The sequence below is a fragment of the Borostomias antarcticus genome, assembly GCF_949987555.1.
Source record: "Borostomias antarcticus genome assembly, chromosome: 5".
NCBI classification, from domain to species: domain Eukaryota; kingdom Metazoa; phylum Chordata; class Actinopteri; order Stomiiformes; family Stomiidae; genus Borostomias; species Borostomias antarcticus.
The window spans coordinates 8,032,144-8,058,377 of NC_140238.1; the positions used below are offsets into that span (position 1 = coordinate 8,032,144).

Genomic DNA, 26,234 nt, shown 5'->3' on the forward strand with positions numbered 1-26,234 from the left:
CCAGGGAGTGGGGTGTGAGATTGTTGGGATTCCTGGTTACTGCCGCCTGGGCCCACCTAATCCCCTCCACTCCCCCGGCCCCGGGTTCTCCCTGAGAGCAGTGTGTGTTAAAGGAGGCCTCTCTGCCATCTTACCCTCTGCTCCCTGCCTGCCCCTCTCTCTCAATCACTCCTCTCTCTCTCTCTCTCTCTCTCTCTCCCTGCTCTCCTTCTCTCCCCCTCAACGGACCGTATCTCTTTTTTATTTTCTATACCTTATACCCTCCCTCCTTCCCTCCCTAGCTCCCCTCTCTCTCTCTTTCCTTTCCTATCTTCTCACCACCCCCCCTCCCCCAACCCTCCTGCTGCCTTTCTCTTGGTAAGTGTCCCCAAGCACACACTCTGGCCCTGTGTGTGTGTGTGTGTGTGTGTGTGTGTGTGCGCGCACCATGCCTTAGCCTAATGGAGGGAGACGATGCTTCTGGAGTGCCACTCACTGTGCTCTCCCAGCGGTAGGCCAAGACCTGGAGATTAAAACACACTCAGACAAGCGGTGAAGCAATGCCTTTAAACAAGCGTGTTCGTCTGTAGTCTACAACACACTCAGGGTAATCTGTACCCACCACGCGGCAATGTCCGATCTGCTCGTTTGTCTCGGTAAATCACAACTGGGATTTGCTGTTATCCCCTCGTTCCATCGGAGACTTGCAACTGTGCTTGTGTGTACTAACGAATCGCTCCAGTCACCCAGACAGGATGACAAAGGATTGTGGGAGTACTGTGGTCCCTGCTCCAGCAGTGGTAGCATCAACCGGAGAGTACACACACACACACACACACACACACACACACACACACACACAGGCCCCCTCCTAGGCAGCTGTTGCTGGTAGAAAGCATTCAAGCCTAATGAAATATAGCAGCTCAGAGTTCAAAGCCTCCACAGTAGGGCCTGTTAGAGGTAGGCCGCGTGATGGAGACGTATCCAGAAGCTTTATGACGGTGGAGTAATTTCTTTTCCTGTTCGTTTGATGGAGTCGGCAGGAGCCCGTTGTTGGGGGCCCATTAGAAGGGGCAGAGGCAGGGGCAGATTCACCGACGTTTGTCATAACAGGCGTCCGCATCCCTCATCCTCTGAGCTTTGAAGTCAGAGCCGCTTTACGCTGACGAATCTGCATGAATGAAATAAGACCGGCAGGAGCATCTCATTCTCTTTCTACATTCCTCTCTTTTACTGCCTCTCTCTCTCTCTTTCTCTCTTTCTCTCTCTCTCTTTCTCTCTCTCTTTCTCTTTCGCTAGTCTACATGGTTTCATGTCACCCAATAGCTCTTACCCCGCGACCATTCCCACCAGCGAAGCCGATGCTATTCAGCCCACATCAGATGGCGCCGAAGAAAGCCCCATTGTCCCCCGCGCCGGTCTCCCCCTGCCCTTATCTATTGATTGGGAAAGCGAGAGGGGAAAATAGAAGGTATTGATTACCAAACTGGCCGAAGGATCTGGGCTGGTCGTCTGGAGAGGTAAGAAAAGACGGCGTTCTTTTACCCTCCTCCACCGCCCCTCTGCCGTCAGAGCACCTTCTCCCGCTCGGCCCCGCCCCCCCCCTCACCCCCCCCCCCTCTCCCCCTGCCCTCCCCTTTCACCCCGCCGCCGCCCCCCTCTCATCGTCACCTGGCCTCCATTCTGGAATCGCCAGGGTGGCGCTCCCTCCCCAGTGATGTTTATCTCCGCTTGTGAAATGTATATAGCCTGGCGCGGCCGCGCTCCGCGCTCCCCAACAGAAGCTCCGGCCTTTCACACACTCCCCGGGCCACGGTGGCTGCCTCACTCCCCCCACCCTCCCCTCCCCCCCGTCCCCGCCCCCCCACCCCCAGCTCAACCCCCACCAGGCTCGAGTAAAGTCACTGGCCCCTGGATTCGCTTTCTGGCTTTCATGTACTTTTTTTTTCTCCCCCCTACCCCCCCCCCCTTTCTCCCAAACGTCCACCTTTCCTCCTCGGTCTTGGCCGTCTCACTTATGTGTATACCATGCGTGTGTGTAGCGTGTGTGTGTATACCATGCGTGTGTGTAGCGTGTGTATGTGTATACCATGCGTGTGTGTGTAGCGTGCGTGTGTGTAGCGTGTGTGTGTAATACGCTCTCCTGCTGTCTCTCCCCTGCCATCCGTGGACTTGAGCTGTGTTATAAGCGAGCCCCAGAGGTTTTAAGAGATGGGATTGTTGGATGATGTTTCTCCGGAGCCGCAGGGTCCATTAAACTCCAGTTTCCTTCCCCTGAGCAGTGGGCCGTTAGTGGAGATGGATGCCCGTCTCTGTCTGTGGTGGAAGGGCCAGAACAAACAGACAAGCGCTACTTAGGAACAGGAAGCCTCTCTCTGACTCTCTAACTCACTCCTCTCTGGCTCCTAGCTCCAACTCTACATGGTTGGTTTCAGTTTGCTGCCTCTACGTAAACACTGGGCTATAACAAGTGTGGTAAGACCACAATACTTCAAATAGGTCGAGGAAGGAATACTGAGGAGGAATCTTGAGTTTTAGCTTTGTGGACAGTTTCAAGCTTGAGTAATGTTTAATGGAAATATCTTAGAGGAAAGAGAAATACTCTTGATGAAAAGGCAGGGTTTAGTGTGTCTTAATCCTATGTTGGGTTGACAGTATTGCGTGCATAACCAGGTTTACTCTCCCGTTGCGGTCTGCTGGGGCCCAGGTGTTCTCCATTGGAACGTCTGTCAGCAGAGGAGCCAGCCCTTTATTGAGGTGTTTGCAGTGACTAAAAAAGACCAAAGCACTTGTATAGAGCTAAAGAATGCATGTACACATCATTACGAATCCACAGGTGTCTGGTTAAAGAGAACAGGGGTGAGGAGAGAAGTGCCAACACATCTGAACATGGCCTCAACCTGGCAGCCTTCAGTCTCTCTCTGTCGCTGGTCTCTCTCTCTCTCTCTCTCTCTCTCTCTCTCTCTCTCAGTCTCAGTGTGTGTTACTCCTCTTTCTTCTTTCATTCCCCCACTAGTTTCCTCCATGTAACTCTGTCTTCATGTTGAATCAACATTGTGTTAACCCCCCTCAGAATGGTTCATGAAACAAGAGATATATTTAGCCCGGATCACCAGAATGCCCCTTGTTGAATGTGGCCCATTCTCTTAAAATAATCCATCACCAAATTGAGCAAAGAAAAACAGAGCTAATTCTGTGAGTCGCCAGACCTCCTCCTCCTCTTCCTGCACTATGAAAGATTCCATTCACACAAAGGGCTCAGCTAAAATAAGGTCCCTCAACCTCACCAGTGTGGCAATTTGATGAAGCCCACGAGGTCGTGTGTATCGTTTTTCCGTTTACACGGCTGCTAATAATGCTAACCATTTGAATAAACAATCTCAAAAGACTAGCGGCCTCAACATATAAATCTTCTGAATTCACATCTGTCTTCTCTCTGGCAAAAAGGCGATTGACCTTCTTCACCTGCCGATGCTAGAGCTTCAGAAACCTTTGTCCAGAGAGAAGGTAGAAGCCTATCAATAGCACTTCATTTCCTGAATGGTTTGATACGATTCAAAACATCTTTGAGTCCAGCTGATATCACCGCGTCAACAAGGGCCTCTTTAAGGAGTCGGAGCCTGCAGCTTCAAGAGAACCTGTCCTTGAAAGAAGGAGGAGGAGGAGGAGAAGGAGGAGGAGGATGATGAAGAGAGGATGGTGAAAGTTAAGTTATTCAGACGGCCTTGATTTCAACACCTCTTCATGCCTTGTTTTTCAAAGGACTTCAAAAGGGGTTTTAAGAGTGGAGATGGAGGAGAGGAAATCATTTGTTGCACATTCCATGTTGCTGCCAAGCCCACTCTCCGTTTATTAAGCCTGAACGCAGAAGAGACGGAGTGGTCTGGAGTTCTCTGCTCTGCAGCGGCCCCGGAGAAAGACCGAGCCTTGCACCTTCACTTACGTATGCCTACAGTGCTTTACTTCTTTGAAAACTCTCGTCTCATTCGACTGAAAACCCTATCTAGCACATTGTACCTACCTGTCACAAGGCTGCTTGTGGGCACGAGAAAGCCTGACCCATGACTTTAGCAAAGGTGCTACATTGAAGAGGTACTGTAATACACTGTTGACAGCTGAATTACAGGCACCACAGACGGGCCTTGTGTTCAGTTTGAGGAATGAGCAGCGGCTCGCTGTTCTTTTCTGTCGACCGTGGGTTCTGTAGGCTGTGTAGCTGTAGGTTCAGTAGCTGTTGTGTGTGAACATGCCTAGGATACTCTCTCCCAAACACGTGCATGAGAAGTGTTGATTTTCACACAGTGTTAGTCAGGGTGGGGCCGGTGATTACTACATCCATATGTCGGGACACAGCAGCTTAAGTCCCAGGTGGATAAACTAGCAGGTTTCTCTCACACACGTATTAAGACTCTAGCCCCTTCACCGCTCTCTGGAGACTCTATCCAAAGCAACAGAAGATATTGAAAGTCAGTAGGCTACTCTGGATAAACATTCATTAGTTTGAGGTGTTCCAGCGATGTGGTGGGAGTGAGGTCCGGGGGCAGTAGGTAGCCTGCACTTCCTCCTGGTGCTGTGTGACCCGTCTGTGGTCCCGGGTGGAGAGTCTGTGGAAGGAGGCTGAACACTGGGCTCCTCTGTTGGGCTGTGCCGGTAGCGGAGGAGTGAGATATGGGCCCGCTGACAAAAGCCAAAAGGAACTCCGGTCACGATCTCCCCGCAGACGTAAACAGTGACACTTTAAATTTCCTGTGCACGAGGTGGAACAGGAAGGCCATCCACCGAAAGGAAGGCATACCCTGGGCTCTGTTTGGCTGTGTGTGTGTGTGTGTGTGTGTGTGTGTGTGTGTGTGGTTTGGGTGGATGTGACATTGATTTGACACAGCAAAGAGTTCACCTTCTGCCGTCGAGCAATCAAGGGGCAGTCAAAGGGCACGGCAAAAACAATGTCTCTAACCAAACATTTGTGCACTGTGTAACAGCGTCAGTTTTTTTTTAACACTCTGAGGTTTCCCATTGCGGATAGTCTATCAACATTACAATGGCCAGAGCCTGATGTCCGTCTCTGCAGACCCTCCAGAGTTCCAGACACCCCAGACCAGGGTTCCAGACCCGCTACCTACCTGGGTTTGAGACACATCTGTTTGCAACGTGACCATTAAATGGCCAGATGGAGTTATCTGGAGCCCCCCCCCCTTCCCCCCCACCACCACCGTCTCAATAATGAACTGCTTGTTTACCGTAGTGTGAAATGCACCATCGGAATGTGAGTGTGTGTGTGTTTAGAGGGGTCTTGTTTATTTGCCCTGCCCCTTAGTTTTTACTGCTGCCAGACTGACCATTTGTGGTGAAAGACTGACTAAGCAAACCCAACGCTTTTCAGGGTTGTAACTGCTTTGTCAGCTCCTCTCTTCTCCTCTGCTCTGCTCTCCTCTCCCTCTCCCTCTCCCTCTCCCTCTCCCTCTCCCTCTCCCTCTCCCTCTCCCTTCTCCACTCCTCTCCTCTCCTCTCCTCTCCTCTCCTCTCCTCTCCTCCCCGCCCCTCCCCTCCCTTCTTCCAACCCCTCTCCTCTCCTCCCCTCTCTTCCTCTCCTCTCCTCTCCTCTCCTCTCCTCTCCTCTCCTCTCCTCTCCTCTCCTCTCCTCCCCTCTCTTCCCCTCCTCCCCTCTCTTCCTCTCTCCTCTCCCCTCCTTTCCTCTCCTCTCCTCCCCTCTCTTCCTCTCCTCTCCTCCCCTCTCTTCCTCTCTCCTCTCCTCTCCTCTCCTCTCCTCCCCTCTCTTCCTCTCCTCTCTTTCCCTCTTCCTCTCTTCTCTCCTCTCCTCTCCTCCACTCTCCTCTCCCCTCCTCACCTCCCCTCTCCCCTCCTCTCCTCCCCTCTCCTCTCCTCTCCTCCTCTCGCCTCCCCTCCTCGCCTCCCCTCTTCCCTCCTCCCCTCTCCTCTCCTCCCCTCTTTCCCCCTTTCCTCCCCTCTCTCCCCCTCTCCTCTCCTCTCCTCTCCCCCTCTCCTCTGTTCAGTAGTTGTGTGTGCTGTAGCTGAGGTCAGGGTCAGGGTGCTGCCGTTGCCTCTGTAAGCCCGGCCTGCAGGCCTCCTAACACCATCACAGGCCTCTGAGAGCGCTCCACTTCACCAGATCTGAGGAAGCAAACCTGAGCCAATTAAGAGCTGGGAGAGAGGGCTGCAGTCCGCCCCGCCGTGGCCGGCCCCGCCCCCTCTCCCAGCTTTGATCTCCCGCACGCTACGCACAAGCAGAGCCAGAATGCTTTACCCACTCTGTGTAGTGGACGACAAGGCTAGTCCAATTATTACAATCTGGTTTCAACATCTCCAGGTAAGCAGACTCAGGGGTGACAAATTGCCCCCCCAGCCCCATTATTCTAGCCTGGGTCCAGACATTTGAATCCATCCACTCCACTGAAGTTGACTGATATCTAATGTATATATCTATAACACCATACATGTATAATGCAGATGACAGTACATCTCACCCCTGGGATTATGTATAACATAATACACCATGTACGTAACAGGTGCGTAATTTGTAAATTGTGTATTTGTAACTATTTGTAATGAGCACATCACAGAGCCGGCAGCAACATTTTACTGTGACTGTACACCGTACCTTACGTGTGACAAATAAAACCTGAATCTGACCTGATGGTTGAAGATCTCAATGGAGTGTAACAAGTTGATATCCTGTCTGATATCTTATTTACTTACTTAGGCCTTTGTATTCCTTTCGGAACATAGGCCATTGATGAATTGTTTCCACCCTCGTCTGTCTTGGGCCATCTTCTCCAGCTGTTTCCACACCAGTCCCTTCTTCTTTACTTGTCTGATATCAGGCCACCATTATTACTCAGCCCGCCTCCATCCAGGGAGCTTGGCTGCAGGGCAGCTGCGTTTGGTTTCACCTTAAAACAGACATTGTGTATTGTTGTTGTTGTTGTTCCAGGGCCTCCACGGGTGGCGGAGAGAGTGGCCCACAGGCAGACCGCCCGCCTGGGCAGCGCCATCAAGCTGCCGTGCCCGGTGGATGGGGACCCGCCACCCCTCATCATGTGGACCAAGGACGGCCGCAACATCCACAGCGGCTGGATCCGCTTCCGCATCCTCCGCCTGGGCCTCAAGATCAAGGAGGTGGAGACGGAGGACGCCGGGACCTACATCTGCAAGGCCACCAACGGCTTCGGCAGCGTCAACATCAACTACACCCTCATCGTCATTGGTGAGTGGACAGCGGACTTGTTGTTGCTGAGATGGAAAATTTCATTACATTACAATTGTTTAGCAGACACTTTAATCCAGAGCGACTTAGAATAATTGCATTTTACGTAGGTAGCTAGTGTGCTATTACTTGCAGGAACTCACAAGTGCATCTCCTTTCTAAACAAGTGACTAAGAGCATAATCTAGTGCTAAAGCCAAAGTGTATGAGTAGCAAAAAATAAATACGCTAGGTGCTTTAAGAGGTAGGATCCTGGTAGTGCTTCTTGAAGAGGCGGGTTTTAAGCCTGCGGTGAAAGATGGGCAGCGACTCTGCTGTCCTGTCATTAGTGGGCAGTTCATTCCACCACTGCGAGGCCAGGACAGAGAAGAGGCGTGACCGTGTTGATCGACCGCAGGGCCCTCGGAGTGAGGCAACCAGTCACCAGGAGGTAGCAGAGCATAGTGAAATATGACATAGTGAAAATGAATGTGAACATATGACAAAATTTATCATGTGATGATGAATAACTACAGTATGGTTGGGTTTCAACTTTACAAGGTCTTTGTGGTTAAGGTATGATAGGAGTTCACCTAACATGTCATACTTGTTAAAGTAAAAGTGGCTAATTAGCCTCGCAATGTCCTGAGTATGAAGTCACCTTTCCAGTCACTCTGCCCAGAAAACCTTTGCTGGTGAGTCAGCCCATGTCCTCTTCCGCTGAGGATATGATTCAAAGTCAGACATTTGACACATCTCCCGAGTTCAAGATCTTTGTCAGGTTGCAGATGTTCCCGAGACAACACCGCACTTCATGGAGGTTAAGGTCTTGAAACGCGGGGATTTGGAGAGAGGGTTAGCGGCTGATCCCCATCATCTCTAATATCTAGGATATCCTCGCCGCTCAACAGCCGCCCGGGATATTGTTACGTATTACTTCATCCTCGGTGACTCGGGCGGCTCTGAAGCACTTCCCTCTCCTCGGGCTGAAACCTTGAACTGGTGAAGGCAGGAGAGCTCCGGCCTGACGAGAAACGCGTTCGCTTCGTAGAGCTATCAGAGGCCGAGCAGACACTCACCAGCCTCATTCATCTAGGCCTAGACCATACTGCTGCTGTGTGTGTGTGTGTGTGTGTGTGTGTGTGTGTGTGTGTGTGTGTGTGTGTGTGTGTGCGCGCGCGCGTGTCCATGTCCGTGTCTGTGTGTGTGTGTGTGTGTGTGTGTGTGTACAGTACATTTCCTCTGCTCCGGAGTTGAGGATGATGAATGAGAGGAGTGGAGCGTGAAGTCTCTGTTTAGTCTAATTACTCTAAGATGCCTAATTAGGGCCAGAGGCTCCCAGAGTGGAAGGGGAGGCCAGGGGCCGAACGGAGCAGCAGCAGCAGCCGCTCTGGTCTTGTGACGGCTTCTCCTCCTCCCCTCATACCAGCCTCGTTCCAGAGGACACGGCCTAATCAGTCAGGCCGGGAAAACACAGAGCCGTCGAGTGAAGGGGGCTCGTTGTACCGTATTACGGTAGCGGCCCGTAAGAGTTACAGTAAATAGAGAGGGAATTAGACAGAGAGCTCCACCAATGTTGTTCTGGCTCCCGCTCAAGTCGAGAGGTTCCCGGTGAGGTCAGGGGGATGGTGTGTCTGTTGACTTCCCTGAAATGAAAGGCTGGAAGAGCCACACCGGGAATGTCAGAGTTGACGCTACAGCTGTGTGACATGTTTCGAAAGTCAATCAAAACTGTCTCTACCGCTTTCCTGTGGTTCATGTGTACACTACATTATCCAATTTGTTTTTGCTGTACATGCAGGGTGACTTCTTTAAATAAATAAAAACAAGTGAGGCCTTTTTATGAACAATCTACTTTTTTTGTTTTACCACATTTAACCTCTTGATGTACACACTGGTGTGTGCTCTGCTTCAGAGTCATCTGTGTGACTGTGTAGTGTAAATCATGGAGTCAATTTATCCAAATAATAGCATCTCTCTCCCTCTGGTACAGTAGTATGCGTTAAGTCACAAATGATTTATCCTGCTTGGCTCCTGCTGCTCCATGACTGAGGGAGGTTCAATGGAATGAGGACTTCAATGAAAACTATTTGGGCCCACTGTGATGAAGCAGGAGAGGTCGCCCCCGATCAGTTCAACCTGGCTGCCTGCAGTACTCCACTACTCCCACATAAGGACGGGGTCAGACGCCTCTCTTGTACCTTTGAAGGTTGTTTTTTTTCTAAGAAGCGTATTTTTCTTTTTTTTTCTTTTTTTAACCTGTTTTCTTTTGTCCCCTCTGGACTACTAACGGTTTGGCCTCTCTGTTTTTCCCCCTCTGGTTGTAGCGAAAGCGTGACAGTCCAGCACTAGTCTCTCAGCAGTCATTCCACATCTCTGTTTTGTAAGACCACAGAGACCCCCCTCCCTCCTCCTCCCTCCTCTCTCTGCCTTTCCTCTCTACCTCCCCTCTCTCCCTCCTTTCCTACCCCTCTCTCTCCCTCTCCCCTCTCCCTCCTCTCCCCCTCCTCTCTCCTCCCTCCTCTCTGTCCCTCCTCCCTCCCTCCATCCTCCTGTCTCTATCTCGCTTCTCTCCCTCCTCTCTGTCCCTCCTCCCTCCATCCTCCTCTCTCTCCCCTCTCTCCTTCCTCTCCTCCCTCCTCTCTCCCTCTTCTCTCCCCTCTCTCCCTCCTTTCCTACCCCTCTCTCTCTCTCTCCCTCTCCCCTCTCCCTCCTCTCCCCCTCCTCTCTCCTCCCTCCTCTCTGTCCCTCCTCCCTCCATCCTCCTCTCTCTCTCCCCTCTCTCCTTCCTCTCCTCCCTCCTCTCTCCCCCCCTCCTCCCTCCTCTCTCCCTCCTCTTTCCCCCCTCCTCCCTCCCCTCTCTCCCTCCTTTCCTACCCCTCTCGCTCTCCCTCTCCCCTCTCCCTCCTCTCCCCCCTCCTCTCTCCTCCTTCCTCTCTGTCCCTCCATCCTCCTCTCTCTCCCCTCTCTCCTTCCTCTCCTCCCTCCTCCCCCCCTCCTCCCTCCTCTCCTCCCTCCCTCCTCTCTCTCCCCTCTCTCTCTCCCTCCTCTCCTCCCTCCTCTCCCCCCCTCCTCCCTCCTCTCTCTCCCCTCTCTCTCTCCCCTCTCTCCCTTCTCTCCTCCCTCCTCTCCCACCCTCCTCCCTCCTCTCTCTCCCCTCTCTCTCTCCCCTCTCTCCCTTCTCTCCTCCCTCCTCTCCCCCCCTCCTCCCTCCTCTCTCTCCCCTCTCTCTCTCCCCTCTCTCCCTTCTCTCCTCCCTCCTCTCCCACCCTCCTCCCTCCTCTCTCTCCCCTCTCTCTCTCCCCTCTCTCCCTCCTCTCCTCCCTCCTCTCCCACCCTCCTCCCTCCTCTCTCTCCCCTCTCTTGTCCGTCATCCTGGCCATGGACAGGCAGCCATCACCACTTTGTTTGTTTTTAGAGATAATTGTTCCATCAGGGTTCAGTGTAGCGAGAAGTTTTTATTATTTTTCTTTTACGCCGGGGGAGATTAGTGGAGCCTCATTGTCAAGTCATAGGTTGTAAAAAACCGACAGCTAGGAACAGTGGAACGGTGCTCCGTTATCGTGAGCAACACTTTCCATTAAACTCAGTGCTGCTAATTGTCAGACATTTTGATTGTCCTGCAGTATGCAAGCAGCTCCGTGTCCAGCTGGGAGGCCTGCTGGACGCTTCAAAGAGAACGGGAGAGATTATTTATTTGAAATGTTGTAAATGGGGGGGAGGGGGGTGTAATAACGGTTAGTTTCCAGCGTAGCTCCTCGTACAGTATCCATCATGGGAGTTTATTATTTTTGCTGGAGCTCAGAAAGAGAAACAACTGCAGTCGGTTATAGTGCCGTTCGGGGGGAACAGTGGCGACGATATCCTGGCAGCCTTTCAAGCCCGAGGCCCTCGATCCACAACACACTGTTTTAACATTACCGTCTGCATGGCTGGGGACGGAGCTAGGAGAGGGGCGTTGCTCATTCCCTCATTCTCTCCAAGGTCTTCCATTTCTCCCACATCCCCCCTTCTTATCTGCTCGTCTGTCCGCTCCTCACCCTTTCCCTCAGAGAGACGGACAGCCAGCCAGACAGACGGACCGACAGGCCAACAGATAAGACGGGGATAAGGGAAAAAATGAGAAGACCTTAGAGGAGGACAGAGAGAGAGAGAGATTGAGAGATTGAGAGATTGAGAGCGACAGACAGAGAGAGAACGAGGGGGCCGCAGCCTGCCTGGTGATATGCGGGTCTGAGAGCTCTCCCCCATTTGCCAGCGGACAGCCATGTCCTCTGCAGAGCTATCCCAAGAATCTGGCCAGCCAGTGCAACATGGCGCCTCCTCAATCCCCCCCCCCCCCAGCTGGCTGTTTGGGCCCTGTTTGGGGTGGTCTCCTGACAACTGGCCCCCATCCCTTCCAACACCCCCCCTCCTCCTCCTCCTCCTGTTGGTGTAAGGCGAGAGGGACGGGTCAGACTAACACCATCGTGCGCACCTCTGCAGGGCTTATGGTTCTATAGATGACATAAACAAACAGCTTGGTCTTGTATCCTCAATGTTAACAGTACGTAAATATAAACAGCGTTATACATACTAACATTACAGTAGAACAAACCCAAACCTCTTTGGCGCTCACCTCCTCAGTCGCTCAGCTGTATTGAGAGTCCTCCCGGGATGTGGCTGGGTCGAGTCTGTTCAGATAAATCGCGCCATGTGCAGCTGATAACGTGTGGTTAGATTTGCATGGAGATTTCCAGGAGTGGCGATGCTAGGCAACTACGTACACACACATACCTCTCGCTCTCTGGACACCAGAATGTCCCCAACGACATCTGGAGCTCATTGGGACCCCCACAATCATGGGGCCTTTTCCTGTGATTCAGCTGCTGCACCAGACCAGGGGAGGCAGCAGGGTGACCTACTTCCTGTAGCTAGATTTGTGAATGAAGAGGAGAGAGAGTGTGTGTGTGTGTGTGTGTGTGTGTGTGTGTGTGTGTGTGTGTGTGTGTGTGTGTGTGTGTGTGTGTGTGTGTGTGTGGAGGGGGGGGGGGGGCGATGCTGAAATACTGTAGATAGTTTAATGGAGACACCTCCCTACTGCTGTTCAGCTAGTGCTTGCTCCTCTTTATCTTAATGACGACAGCTAATGACATGTCTGCATACAAGCGGGTTTGTACCGGAGATTGCAATTGTGTTCTTTGATTTTTGGGTCGTTGCAGTCTTTGCTGCCTGATAATCGGAGGCCCCCCTATCCCCGGAGGCCCCAGCTATTGGGACACAAATGGCACACGTCTTATCAGCTACAACGTCGTGTCCTGCAGGGCCAGATCGCTCTGCGAGTCACTCTTTGATGCCGGAGAGGATCGCGGGGCCCCTCTCAAGGACGGAGCAGGAGAGACAGAGGAGGGCCGACAGGGAGGCCCCATCAGACCTCTCCATTTACTGATAATTGTATTTTTCAGTATTCCAACAATAACAGTTATATGGCAGCAGCGAGCCTCCTGCCTCCCCCTAGTCTGCGGCCGGGCCGAGCCAACATTGTGTAAAGACAATAGCAGCCTGGGATAGTGGCAGCGGCTCATGAAGGACGCCTTTGTTCTTAAAGACCTCCAAAAAGTAGAGAGGAAATAGATTCAGGAACGGTCGAAAAAGAAAGTCCCGCCGGCGCTGGACGGCGTTCTGTTTGGATTGGGAGGTTCAGGAACCAGGAGGAATGTGGAGAGCCCGAGTGTGCAACAGAGAAATATTTCTTCCAATGAGAGGCTGGTTTTTTAAAAGGAATGGTTATTATAGTTGGCTGGTTAAAGCCCTTCAAATAGCCATGACATCATGGCTGGGCCTGGTGCTGGAGGGGACACACAATGGAGAGCTTGTGCCCGGAGAACCCCAGAGAGCTCTGGGGGGTTTGGGGGAGCAGGGAGAGCCGGCTGGACTGGGGGGTTAGGAGCCACATCTGGTCTCTACCTGCCCCAATCAAACACCGAGTCGGAATCAACTTTGCCAAAACGCATTTAGGGAAATTCAACTGGAGGCTACACGGGTCTCAAGTTCAGCGCGAGCAACGAGGCTTTGCTTCTACACTAGCGGTATCATATTCACAAGGTCTTCTTGAAAATATGACACGCAGTGTTTTATAAGTTGAGTTACCAAACGTGTTTGACGTATATGAATATAATGGACCCTGATGAGAACATGGGAGTTGAAGGTCTCGGCAATAAACGTCAGGAACCTGAGGTTGGAATGTTTGAAAACGTTAGAACTTTGTGAGATGACTTTACTGCTATGTCTAATATGAAGTGACAGCATGCAGTACTACAGTGATACGTATATTAAATCATTCTAACACCCAGCTCTGCTCTGGCTTCTCCTCTGTAATCAGCCATATAATGTCTGTATAATGTCATGGCAAAGGATTGGTGACAGTTGGCAATGAACCTGATAGGCTTTGTAAATTCATTGTTGCCTATCCATGAAAGTCAATCTTAATTGCAAACCATCTATATTGTTTCATTATATTTTCTCTAAGCCCCTTCTTAGCTCCAATGCATGATGTCAGTCAGTCAGTCAGTCATCAGCTCCACAGCTGTCTCCTGGAACTGGGCTTATGAAAACTGATCATATTACCAGCGAACCCTCCAGTGTGTGACCTTAACATGCACCCCCTCTGTGGATCCTATCTATAAACGCTCCATTCACTCAGATAGAGCCAAGAGTGCTTCACAGGGCTGCGCTCAAGGACATTCGAAAGAAGTGTGAAACAAATTGTCCTAAATTCAAACGGAATAGTAACATTTCACTGCTTCGTGCACTTTGACTTCGTCTGTCAGTACTTCAAAGTACCCTTTTAAGTAGCTTAACAGTGAGAGAAACCATAGCTCCCTCCAGCGCATTGCCAGGGTTCCATGAATCAATAGCTGTTGCATGCAGATCGGAGGTACAGTGTTATGCCAATTGTCTCACATCATTACTTTTGAGCGTACAGAATCTTAACAAACGAACGGACGTGTCTGCGTTTGGAAGCTGTGAAAGTAACCAAGAAACACACCATATTGGGATCTCCAATGGAACGCAATTGCGTTTGATATTAGCCCAAAATGGCCACAGAAGTCTCTAAACACAGGGGAAACCCTAATAGGATTACCTCATAATCTCTGTCATCACCCTCTGTTAAGACTCCTTTGCTGCTTGCCGGTTGCGGGCACGGCTTCTCCATCCATTTTAACACCGCCTTGAAGTTCTCCACGTCATGTCCCACCAGTGACCTCTCTCCCTGCCCTGGCGTTGGCGTGTCTGTCTCTGCTTGTTTACTCCTCTGTGTTTCTGTTCCCCGTGTTTTGGTTCCTCACCTTTTGGTCTCGCTCAGTTAACCCTTCGCTGTCCGCCTCCTGTGCGACGGTCTCCTCTGCCCCGATTAGTTCCACCCGTCTCGTTGATTAGCCCCTGGTGGCTCAGACACACCTGCAGCTCATTTCCTTTGTCAGCCTGTCTATATATTTTGCCTCAGTTCCTTTGTCCACTGTCAGATCCTTGTTTCGTCATGTTGTCACGTGTGCCTCTCGCTTGTCTGCGGCGTACCCGTTTGAAGTTCGTGGCCTGACCCTCCTCCGGCTTCGCGCGGCGTCCCGCGTTTGGGTCCCGCCTTCGCCGCTACACGCACCACACTGTCTCCCATGTATCCCCAGTAATAAAGAGTTAGTCCTGGGTTTTGTCTCCCAGCTCTGTAGTGATCTGTTGACCTCCCTGTCGTCCACAGATGACTCCGGGTCTGATAAGACGGGGCTCGGGTCGCCAGGCGACCAGGAGGCGGAGACAGGCCCAGACGGCCTATCAGGGAAACTCGGTAAGAGATGTCTATCACACAGTAGAATCACTTTATAGTTCTTATCATGAAAGCACAGAAGTGAACCCCAAACCTCTTGTCTGTTTCTCCCTCGTTAGTCCGCCCGAGATTCACCCAGCCTGCCAAGATGAGGAAGAGGGTGATCGCCCGCCCGGTGGGGAGCTCGGTGCGTCTCAAGTGCGCGGCCAGCGGCAACCCTCGGCCCGACATCGTGTGGCTGAAGGACGAGCGGCCCTTGACCGAGCGGGAGGTGGGCGAGGGGCGCCAGAAGAAGTGGACCCTGAGTCTGCGGAACCTGAGCCCCGAGCACAGCGGCAGGTACACCTGCAGGGTCTCCAACCGCGCCGGGGAGATCAACGCAACCTACAAAGTGGAGGTCATACGTAAGTGTCCTACAGGGACTCCCGCCTGAATCGAACACGGCAGTAAGCGAGTCCACCTGGAATGGTCTCATGAGGTGTAAGATGGGTCAAAGCGCGTATTTCTGTTTGTACTGTATCAACCATGTTTGCTATCATGGAGGGGAATCGAAGACGTCATCGGCAGAATTTCCGCGTAGAGCCCAATCAAAGCAATGCTGGAATGGGGGACTTGACCGGCGGAGAACCCATAACCTTTCGGAGATCATTTCTCTCTGATCTACCTTCTCCACACTGCTGCGTTTGATCATTCTTGAGTCTTACTCATATCCCGGGTCCATGGATGAATGTGTTTGTGTAATCATGTATATGAGAAGCATATTGAGAAGACAGGCCTGAGAGTGGGGAGTGGGGTTGCGTTCGGGTGTGCAGGGGGCGGGGGAGGGGGGGGGGGGCGCGGGGCTGCTCGACCCAGAACCCCTCCACTCAATCTGGAGCTGATTATGGTCCAGCTGTCTGCCAGCCCCCCGCCCCCCCCCCCCCCCCTACCTCCCTCCCCACCCCTGAGACATGTGTGCTGTACAACCAGGAGCAGAGAGAGAGGAAACTAATCACACATACTTCTTGTGTTACATGTGGTATTTCGCTCTCTCTCTGCCAATTACACGTTCTAAGCCTGAGGCTAATAACTGTATGGACGTCTCTGCTTGTTCAGAGTGCAACAGCTCTGTCGTGTCAGGACTGTGTGTGTGTGTGAGTGTGTGTGTGTGTGGGGGGGGGATGTTGGGGATGTTGGGGATGCTGTGGTGACAGTTGGCCCACTATGTCTCTCTCTCTCTCTCTCTCTCTCTCTCTCTCTCACTCTCTCTCTCTCTGCAGAGCGGACCAACTCCAAGCCCATCCTGACGGGCACTCACCCGGTCAACACCACCGTCGACTACGGCGGCACCACCTCGTTCCAGTGCAAGGTGCGGAGCGACGTCAAGCCGGTCATCCAGTGGCTGAAGCGGGTGGAGTCCAACGAGGAGAGCCGTTACAACTCCACCATCGAGGTGGGCGACCACCGCTTCGTGGTCCTGCCCACGGGGGAGGTGTGGTCGAGGCCCGACGGCTCCTACCTCAACAAGCTGCTCATCACGCGCGCCAAGGAGGAGGACGCCGGCATGTACATCTGCCTGGGCGCCAACACCATGGGCTACAGCTTCCGCAGCGCCTTCCTCACCGTGTTGCCGGGTGAGCGTAGTCCCGCCCCCCTCCGCCACGCCGCCTCCCGCCGCGCGTCCGTAAAACCGTCAACCTCTGCTCCGTTCACTCGCTCAGGCCCAATAAATATGGAGCGCATGACTCTGACAGCACTCCAACTCTGTTGACGTAATTGTAACATGACTTCGAGGCCTGCGAGCCCAGATTACTGAGCATGACGGACCTCCTGTCCGGTTCATTATTAGTTTTTCCTGAACTAGATGTGCAGGAGTCGTTTTTATTTGTGAAGACTGTAGCAATGAATGTATTCATGGGATGCAATGATTCCTGGTGTAGTTTTAAGTAGATATTTTTTTGATCTATCTAATCAGGCGTGTTGATCTTTCTCTCCCCTCTTCCTCCAGACACCAAGCCCCCCATCACGCCCATGTTCACCCCAGCCTCCAGCACTCTCCCCTGGCCAGTCATAATCGGCATCCCCGCCGGCATGATCTTCATCTTCGGCACCGTGCTGCTGTGGTTCTGCCAGAGTAAGAAGCACTGCCCCCCCCCCGGAGCCCCGACGGCGGCTGCCCAGGCCCTGCAGGCCTCCCACCGGCCGCCCTACCGGGAGAGGGAGCGCGCCTTCGCCGCCCCCCCCTCCTCCTCCTCCACCTCCTCCAGCCCGGAGAAGGACTGCCTGAGCTCCATAAACTATGAGGAGTACCTGGCCCAGCAGCAGCTGCTCCTCTCTCAGGGCGGCTCGGCCCTCCCCGCCAAAATCTACCCCAAGATCTACACCGACATCCACACGCATACACACTCTCACGTGGAGGGGAAGATACATCAGCACCAGCACATTCATTTTCAGTGTTAGCCCCCAGGGCCCGGGTGTGGCTCCTGTGCTCCTCTCTCGATTGCCTGTATTGTCCAGGGAGCGTCTGAGCTGTGGACTGGACTGAACCTCAGAGAACTGCTCCTCGTCCGCGACAAGCACCGGGCATCGCCTCCTAACCTGTGCTGAACTGTAACCCAACTGGACATTGCCGGGGATGTGTGCCATGTGTGCGTTCCCTTGTGCAGTAGAGTACAACATTGCAGTGCAAATGAGAAGAGTTGGTCCATGTCGCCATCCGAGGGATATTTCATCGACGTCTGTTGAAAATACAAGTGGTTTTTGTCCACTTTGCCAGCCTTGTTCGGTGCTATTTAGTGTTTAAAATTTCACACCACTAAAATCCATTAAAGCACTTAACGTTCTATAAAAATGCCAAGAGGTTCTGCAAAGCCTGCAGGTTTAACAGTAGTTATTCTGATTTACCGCAAGGGTGTATATCTATCATCAGTAACTTGGTTTGACATTAGTTATTCAGATTTACTGAGACGGTGTATATCCATCAGTAACTGGTGCTGTTGACCCATTTCCACTAATCTCCAGGGGTCGTAGGGTCAAGACTGGGGTCAGTGCTGCTACCCTTTACCTCTTCTTAAGCTCTGCATGGTCACAATGATTCAAATGGTACTGAACATTTTACAGAAGGACTGGTTTTAAGCTCATACTCAGGTAGTCCCTTTGATTTTGTAATGTTCTTTTTTTTAATGCACATCCATTTAACCTGACCACTATCCTTTATTAAAGCAGTGTCCGTCACTGGTGTCTCTTCTCTATTCACCCATTATCACTCAAGAAGGCCTTACTGTATAAGCTTAAATGAAATAGTTATAGCCTTGGGTTTTTTTAGGTACCTGCCCCTTGCCCATATCAAAGACTGCAAGGGATAGAGTATGTAGGTTTCTTTATCTAGGACTTGCAACATATCACTTCCAGAATCCAAACGTTGAGTAGGTTGCCACCACTAGCTTTTAGTATGTGTGTGTATGTAGAAGTAATATCTCCCAAATACCCCTGTGAGTGGCATTGCAGTAGAAATATAATTCCATATGACAAGAATTTTGTATTTGGACTGCAATCTAAGCCATCCACAATTTCCATAGATGTCAATTATATACATTTTGAAATGAGTCATGCATATTTAATTTATTTTGTTAAGGAATTGTACGTTTATTTTCCAGTCAGCCATTTTATGTGTATTATGATCTCAAGTAGGTAAGATTATAAAAGTTTACTGTAGTTGAGATGTAAAGTATAGTCCTATAGCATATATTAAGTACAGTTTAATCCTATTTAGTTCATACAAATATGTAGGCCTTCGTGTACTGTATGTAATTGGTTATATTTGGCAATCTTGTATTAAATATCCTCTTAAAAGTAAAACACAAAAAATTAAATCATCTAAAATGTGAGGAGGATTTGGTAACAGTTTGATTAAAGGACTTGAAAATGGACACCACCTGGCTTCAGTTCCCTTTTCTTTTACATAAAACCACTTGACAGCAAATATACTAATTGTCTACTTCTTGCACGTTGCTAAGGAAGAACAATGTATGAGAATATGTAAGGAAGAACCATGTTTGTATGAGAATTTCATGTAAGCAACACAATCACTTTGCATGGGCTTCACAATGTACTGTTCTCTGCTGGTGATGTCTAGCGTCTAGTCACAGTCTACCTGCTGCTGAACAGCCAGTGGGACTGAGGGCTGGGTCCAGTGAGTTACCTGTCCCCGATAGATACAAGCCGTCTGGTGGTCCCAGCAAAGGCAGGTCAGCTTTCCTCTCTGATGGCCATGAAGAGCCTAGTGGTCTAGGGGGGGTGAGACAGAGGGCAGCCAGTACAGGGCCAGTCACTGGTGCTGCTGGGGATGAATGCCTGAACAGATACTGAGTACAGTCTCAGGACAGAGAGCCCTCAGTCCTTTAGATGACAGTGATGGCCCCTGCATGACTACACAAAAGACTAGCATCTTTCCCATTTAAGAAAGTGAATCTACCCCACTCTACTATACACTACCCACCTCATTCAACTCCAATCTAGGTAAGATTTCCTTTCACCATTAGGAAGTGCATTGTGCTGCTGTGGGGGTGATGTGACAGGGGTCTGTGATTGCTCAGGAAAGAAGGGGACCATTGTATCGGGGCAGCTCTCGTTTTGTTGTAGGCCTTGCAGGACGGGATGAGCCTTGACTCCAGACAAGAACTATTGAATGGCTGAAATGTTTTAATCAAAAGCACCCATCTTGCTTGCCCCTCCTTTTTAGATTTGACTTTCAGCACCTTTATATACAACTTTCATTGCTGCTATGCCCATCAAGTTCATATTCCATGCATGAACCTCCAAAGACATACTCAATAATGACCTTAAATGGAATTTAATAATGTTGAATTTTTGTGGTAAACACTGCCCCCTTGTGGATGGTATATGACAATAATGATGTTACAATGCCGCCTTTAATTGAATACGGATTAATATATACTAATAGTTATATAAATAACTTTGGAGACAAGAGAAGTGAAACTGCTTTATTTTAAACTATTATTCAACTATTTACAAAGACAAATATTTGATAGTAAAAACGTACAGCAGATAAAGGCGAGAGAAATTAGGAAAAGTGAAATGGAGAGCATGTGAGACTGCATCAATATCAAAATAGATCAATAGGGGAAGCTATGGCTCAAGAGGTAGTGCGGGCTGTCCAACGATCGTAGGGTCAGTAGTTCAAATGCCGACTCCTCCTGTCCAAATGCTAAAGTGTCCTTGGACAAGACACTGAACCCTAAGATTGCTCCCAATGAGCCAGGCTAGCACCTTGCATTCATCGGTGTGTGTGAATGCATGGGTGAATGTGAGGCCATTGTAAAGCGCTTTGGATAAAAGCGCTATAAGTGCAGTCCATTTACCATCTACTTTAGGTATGCTCACAGGTGTAGATGCAACATTTTCTGAATATATACAGTAATAGATCAGAACATGGACATCACATTTCTTTAATTTGCTCTGATCTCAACATATCAGTTAGTTGTTCTTGATCTCCAATCAAAAAGCTGCAGAAGTTAATTTACAAACTTTTATTATAACATCAATATGAACAAACAACTTTTTACCTGTAAACTACTCCAACAATAAGGACAGACGTACAAACAAAATGTGAAATTAAGACTTGTGGACTTTAGCGATCAGCTCATCACAGAGGTTCATCAGCTCCTCAGCCTCTTTTACCTTGAGGGTGAGGGAGAGAGAGAGACACAAGACAATCAGAAAAACACAAACCTCTTCTCAAAAAGCTGTCTTCAGTTGGTTCATGGACTTGATCACAAAAAGGGCTTTCACACCACTGTACTTTTCCTCCCGAACTAATGAACCTTTGGGAGTAACTCACTGTGTTCACTCCAAAGGGGCCAAGGTCTACGGGCGGGTTTGGGGGACTTGTCGACCCCCCCAAAAAGACCCTGCTCGGGGCCCGGGGACAGTATTTTGTGGGTGAGGCGGCAACGCTGAACATTGATTGGATGAGTAGGGAGCCTACTGGCAAAGCTTTATTTCAACGGCACCATGTTTAAACTCACTGAGCAAAAAGGCTTCCGTGTTTAGCGATCACGTTGATTTTCCACATTGATTTTCTAAAACGGAATAAATCCCACACACGAAAGTTACTTTCCTAGTTCAATATTGTGTATTGAAGACATCTGATGGAAAAAATATTTCCCATAGACATGAGGTTTATGTCTGTGATGACAACCAAAACACTTATTGCAGAGCATCATGGGTATTTCTCAAACTAAACTGCATAAATGCCATACGTGTAATCAAAAAACTGCTTTCCTAGTTTCAATCTTGATCGTCCAAGTTACATCTGCTGGAATCTGAGAATGGGTTATTTTCTCTCGCAACTGCCTCCATGTAGCAGACTATAAAGTGGGTGAGTCCCTTGTCTCCTCTGCGCACTGGAGGAGAGAACTTCTACCCCGCTGTCGGAACGCCATCTACATGTGTAGTCCAAGGGAATATGGAGTTCTACGGGATTTTAGGGGCTTTCTGGTGGGAAAGCGCCTAATGGCCACTACAGAGAGGTGGACCTACTTTCTGCTCCAGGTTCTGCTCCAGTGACTGCACCCTCATCTGCTCCCTGCGGAGCTGGACCTGGAGAGTTGAAATCTCAGCCTTCTGCCTGGAGCGAACCTCGTGGATCTCCGCATTGGCCCTGCAGACACCTCGGCTCAGTTAGTCACAGGAGGCGGTACCAGAGTACAGTAAACAAAACTCAAGCAGATTGAACATTGTCTGTACATAGTCTGCATGCAAACACCACCATGCAAACACCACAATGAACACTTAAGACAATTAAGACATACAGGACGATTTTCTCCTCAGCGTGGGCTTTCAGCGTCTGGTAGCGCTGCTCCTCCTTCTTGATCCTGGCCAGGTAGTCATGAGCACACTTCTTCAACATCTCTTCATTCTAGGCAGGAAAGAGTAAAGGCTAGTTTATGCTTTTTTCCCCCCCCATGACATGCGGTCAACCCTCTCTGGAATGTGGTGTACGACACTGGACTTGCTAAGAAACATTTACATTACATTGGCTTAAAATGTCTATGGCGAGCATGGCAGAGCATCAAACAACGCAACCAATGGCAGTGTACTTCAAGCTTCATGTCATCGTTTTAAATACGGACCTTTTTGTAGCCCTCGACGACCTCCTTATACTTGTCCAGTCTCTTCCAGACCTCAGAGAAGGACCTGTCCAGGGCATTCAGGTCCATGGACAGCTGCTCCTTCTCCTGCTGGGCCTGGCTGAGCGCAGCCTGCGCCTCCTCCTTCTGCTTCTGTTGGTCCACTGCAGAGGAACCACCATCACGTTACCCTTCATCCAAAAAAAATCAACCCTTGGCCCCACACAGACAAAATGTACATTTCCAATAGCATGATTTGGATACAATTAAATACATACCGAGTATCTGAGCGATTGTGGCTTCAAATTCACAACAGATTTTTCTGGAAGGAGGAAAGAGAATTGCTTAATGTCTGGAATCACAGCAAGTGACAAAATATGCAAAGCAAGCTTGAACTCGGACCTCATCTCGTTCCTTTCTTGGGACAGCGCCTCATACTTAGCCTCCCACCGATCCTCCTTTTTCTTGGCCTACAACGAGAGAGGGTGGTGAATAAGGGTGTTTGACTTCAAACCAGTAAAACGTGCTCGAGGAGTCTGAGACCTACCACCGCCTCCACCCTGGCAATGGCAGCGTCCATGTCCTTCTGACTGTACTTCAGCACGTCAAAGATGGCGTCCTCGCTGTTCATTGGCTGGGGGAAAGGGGTGACTTGAAGCATGGGACGAGTCTGCTCCAGAGGATCCATGACCTGAATAAGGAAAACAAATTAAACTCAAAATCTTGAGTCAGTAAGCATGCACTTCATTTCACTCTTTACCCTTGCTATAAAGTTCCATACTGAGTTTCTGAATGATCTTTAAAGGCAAGAGGTTTACTTACTGGCGCTGGAAAATCTAAAAAGTCGAAGTGACCCATTCTGGGTTCACATACGTTCTCCTTCGCACCAGTCCTCTGTGTCTCCAGACTGAAATCAACCACATTGACAGAACTGTTCAACTAGTATCAATAAAACACGTCGTTCAAGTTATTAAAGGTTCAGTCCAGGCGAGAGATGACAAAAGCGAAACCCACCGAGTAGCGAAGGCCGAAGGGCGAGGGACGTTGATCAGTCCTGCGGCGCCTCCAGCCTTCTTAGGGCTCTCTCTCAGGAGGGGGTCAAATTTAAGGTACAGGGACTGTTTCCTTAGTGCAGACTCCTTGAACTGAATAGGAGGAAGAGGGTGAAGGAATAATCAATACATGAAAAAGGCATATGGATCTATAATAATAAAAAATAAATCAACATGTATTATAATGTAAATAAATTATAAACTCACAGTGCTGGATCCAAACTGCTCCAGGTAGTCCATCTGACCATCAAAATCATTGGACATAACTAGGGAATAAGAATAGCCAAGTTATCAATACGTAGAGGTCAAGTGAAAATTCTGCAGAGGAGACAAATTTTGCCGTCTCACTTACACGTGGCTCCAGGAACAAAGCTCTCACTAGGCTCTGACGGGCAACTTTCTGGGTTCTGCTCAAGCTGACCCAGTTCTGGTGTGCTCAGCAGAGGCTGGTCAGGTTCGATTGTAGATCCCGGATTGTTGATAGTGCCAGGCTGGGGCTGCTGACTCGGTGTGACATCAGTACTTGGGCTGCCACCACTAGGAACGGCACTGAAAATGAAATGATAGTTTCAAAATATCCCCAGGTCCCTCACAACCATCATTAAAACCTTTAAGTATGCAAATGAATTAATATGAAACGCACTGTGTTGATGAAGCTGTCTCATGCTGGACAGGCTCAATCATCTGCTCGGCTGGGGCAACCTGTTTTTCTGTGGTAGCTGCCTTGTCCTGTGGACTGGATTTCACAACCTTTGGACTGGACTTCACGCTACACTTAACAGAGTCACTCATTTTCGCATTCGCACCAAAGGGATTAAAGTTGGGATCATCAAACTTCTCAAAGTCAAAGGAGTATGCGCCTTTGGAAACCACATCAGCGGCTGGTTCCACCACAGGCTTCACTGGAGAGCTCTTGGATGCCTTCTTCACTTCAGGTACCGCCTTCTTCTCTGTTGCCTTCACGCCAGGTGGCCTTTTGCCAAACATTTTAGGAGGCTTCCGCTTGACCTCTCCACCATCATCAAAATTGAAGTCTAGTTTGACTGAACCTTCCTTAGGAGGGTCAGAAGCAGGAGGGTCAGAAGCCGGAGACATGGATTTAGCAGACAGCTTGCTAGGAGTAGTGGACACTGCAGGGTTGGACTTCATCTCTGGCAAGATGGGAGTCTCTTGGACTGGTTGGGACACCTCCACAATGTCACATGGCAGCTTCCTACCAAGCACTGGAGAATTCTGCAGTTTTGAGCCGCTTGTTTGGAATGGGTTGACAGAGTCTAGGTTCTCAAAATTGTATGAACCCTTGGTAAGTAAAGGAGTGTCGTCGAATGCAGAGGAATTGGTCAAAGCCTGGTCTTCGTCAAGGCCTGCTAGTTTGACCAGACCTTCCTCAGGTAATTTGGTGGGAATAGGGGACACTGCAGGGTTGGGCTTCATCTCTGGCAGGATGGGAGTCTCTTGGACTGGCTGAGACACCTCCACAACGTCACATGGCAGCTTCCTACCAAGCACTGGAGAATTCTGCATTTTTGAGCCATTTGTTTGGAAAGGGTTGACCGAATCTAGGTTATCAAAATTGTATGAGCCCTTGGTAAGTAAAGGAGTGTCGTCGAATAAAGAGGAGTTAGTCAAAGCCTGGTCTTGGTCAAGGCCCACTAATTTGACTGGACCTTCCTCAAGAGACGACATGGATTCAGCAGGTAGCTTGCTGGGGGTAGGGGACACTGCAGGGTTGGGCTTCATCTCTGGCTGAGAACCTTCGGTAGGTAAAGAAGCGTCCTCAAACGCAGGCAAGTTGGTCAACTGGTCTTGGCCAAGGCTCACAGATGACGATTCCTCCTCAGAGTTGGATACATTTTGTACCTCGGTTGCCATAGTGATGACACTACTATCCGTTGAGCGCATGTCAGTGGAGATGTCGGCGAGGGAGTTTTCCACCGATGGGATGAATGGGAGGGTCTCGTCTAGTGCGGCGACAGGCTCCTCTGATGTCTCCTCCGGTGGGAACGATTCACAGGCGTCGGGTTCATTCTGTTCTGCAGACACTGGTTCCATAACTGATTCAGGAGAGGGGGTCATTTTTACAGAACCTTGGAAGGGGTTGACAGCATCAAGGTTGTCAAAATCCAGCTGATAGCCACCCTTGCTCCGGATGGGAACTTCTTCAGCAGGAAAAGTGTGTGTAAAATCTTCTGTGAAGAGAAGTACAAGTATATGTCATGAACAATCAGTATCATCAGTTATAGACTAGTATAACTTGAAAAGAAACAGCACAAAATATATTTGGAACTTCATATGTTCCAAAGTCATATTCTTACCTGACCTAAGCCCATCAACAAGCTCATTTTCCTGACGCAAAGCCCTGTAAAAACAAGAGGGTTTAGTTTACAGACTCAAATTGACACTAGTAGTTTATGTAAATTCAGATAATACCACATTATACTACAGATGAAAAAGAAAATGGTGCTAACAATCTGGGGGTTGTCAGTGCCATTGCCTCCAGGGCTTTGGTGCACTCGTCCAGGTTTGCCATCCTCAGGGACTTTGTGGGAGATACAATTCTTTTTGTGACAGGATCTCTTCTCGGGGTCTGAAAACAAACCTGAAAGCCAAAACACCCATTGGTCGGTATCTGAAGAACAAATTCAGGAGGAGTTGCCTTGTACATTGTTTGCATCCACTAACTGAACTTGATACATACCTTTACTCCCTTCACCACTGGCTTGTTGGGCAGATTCTCTGCTTGAGACAGTCGAAGAATGGAGGGCCGCCCTGTCGGCTGGTCCAAGTCAAAGATGTCAGAAAGTATATCTGATTCACTGAGCTTTTTTCCTGGGCAGACCCCACGATTCTCGTCGTTCACAGGAACAGAAGTCATCCTGTAGCGAGAGAGGCACACAGGAGTGACTGGGCTGGAGCAATATCGCACCACCACAGGACAGTCGACAGCTGTACCCACTGATAAGAGCTTGCACGTGGGACATCAGACATGACCTTAGCCCTTGGGCAGTCGCATCATAGAACTTAGTGCACAGAGATTGAATAGAAAAAGCTGTATTCAAAATGGCTAGCTCA

The 26,234-nt window shown here is 49.9% G+C and overlaps 2 protein-coding genes across 2 annotated transcripts in view; one reads left to right on the forward strand and one right to left on the reverse strand.

Moving 5' to 3' along the window:
* The window catches only part of LOC311308885 (fibroblast growth factor receptor-like 1), a 29,586-nt gene extending 10,718 nt beyond the window's left edge, over positions 1-18,868 (forward strand). Inside the window, exons 3-7 of the mRNA XM_084437961.1 lie at positions 6,929-7,201; positions 14,915-15,001; positions 15,100-15,384; positions 16,240-16,593; positions 16,968-18,868. Coding sequence (XP_084294087.1) covers positions 6,929-7,201; positions 14,915-15,001; positions 15,100-15,384; positions 16,240-16,593; positions 16,968-17,419 — 1,451 coding nt within the window. The 3' untranslated portion in view covers positions 17,420-18,868. The remainder of the gene's footprint in view (positions 1-6,928; positions 7,202-14,914; positions 15,002-15,099; positions 15,385-16,239; positions 16,594-16,967) is intronic.
* Positions 18,869-20,593: 1,725 nt separating this feature from the next.
* On the reverse strand, positions 20,594-26,037 carry tacc3 (transforming, acidic coiled-coil containing protein 3; the record flags this gene model as incomplete). The annotated part of the gene is made up of 12 exons (XM_084438435.1): positions 20,594-20,659; positions 21,521-21,641; positions 21,793-21,899; positions 22,114-22,274; positions 22,654-22,801; positions 22,933-23,017; positions 23,125-23,255; positions 23,370-23,428; positions 23,921-25,351; positions 25,478-25,521; positions 25,631-25,761; positions 25,861-26,037. The coding sequence occupies 12 exons, from the start codon at positions 26,035-26,037 to the stop codon at positions 20,594-20,596; spliced, it is 2,661 nt and encodes an 886-aa protein (XP_084294561.1).
* Between the last annotated feature and the right edge of the window lie 197 nt (positions 26,038-26,234).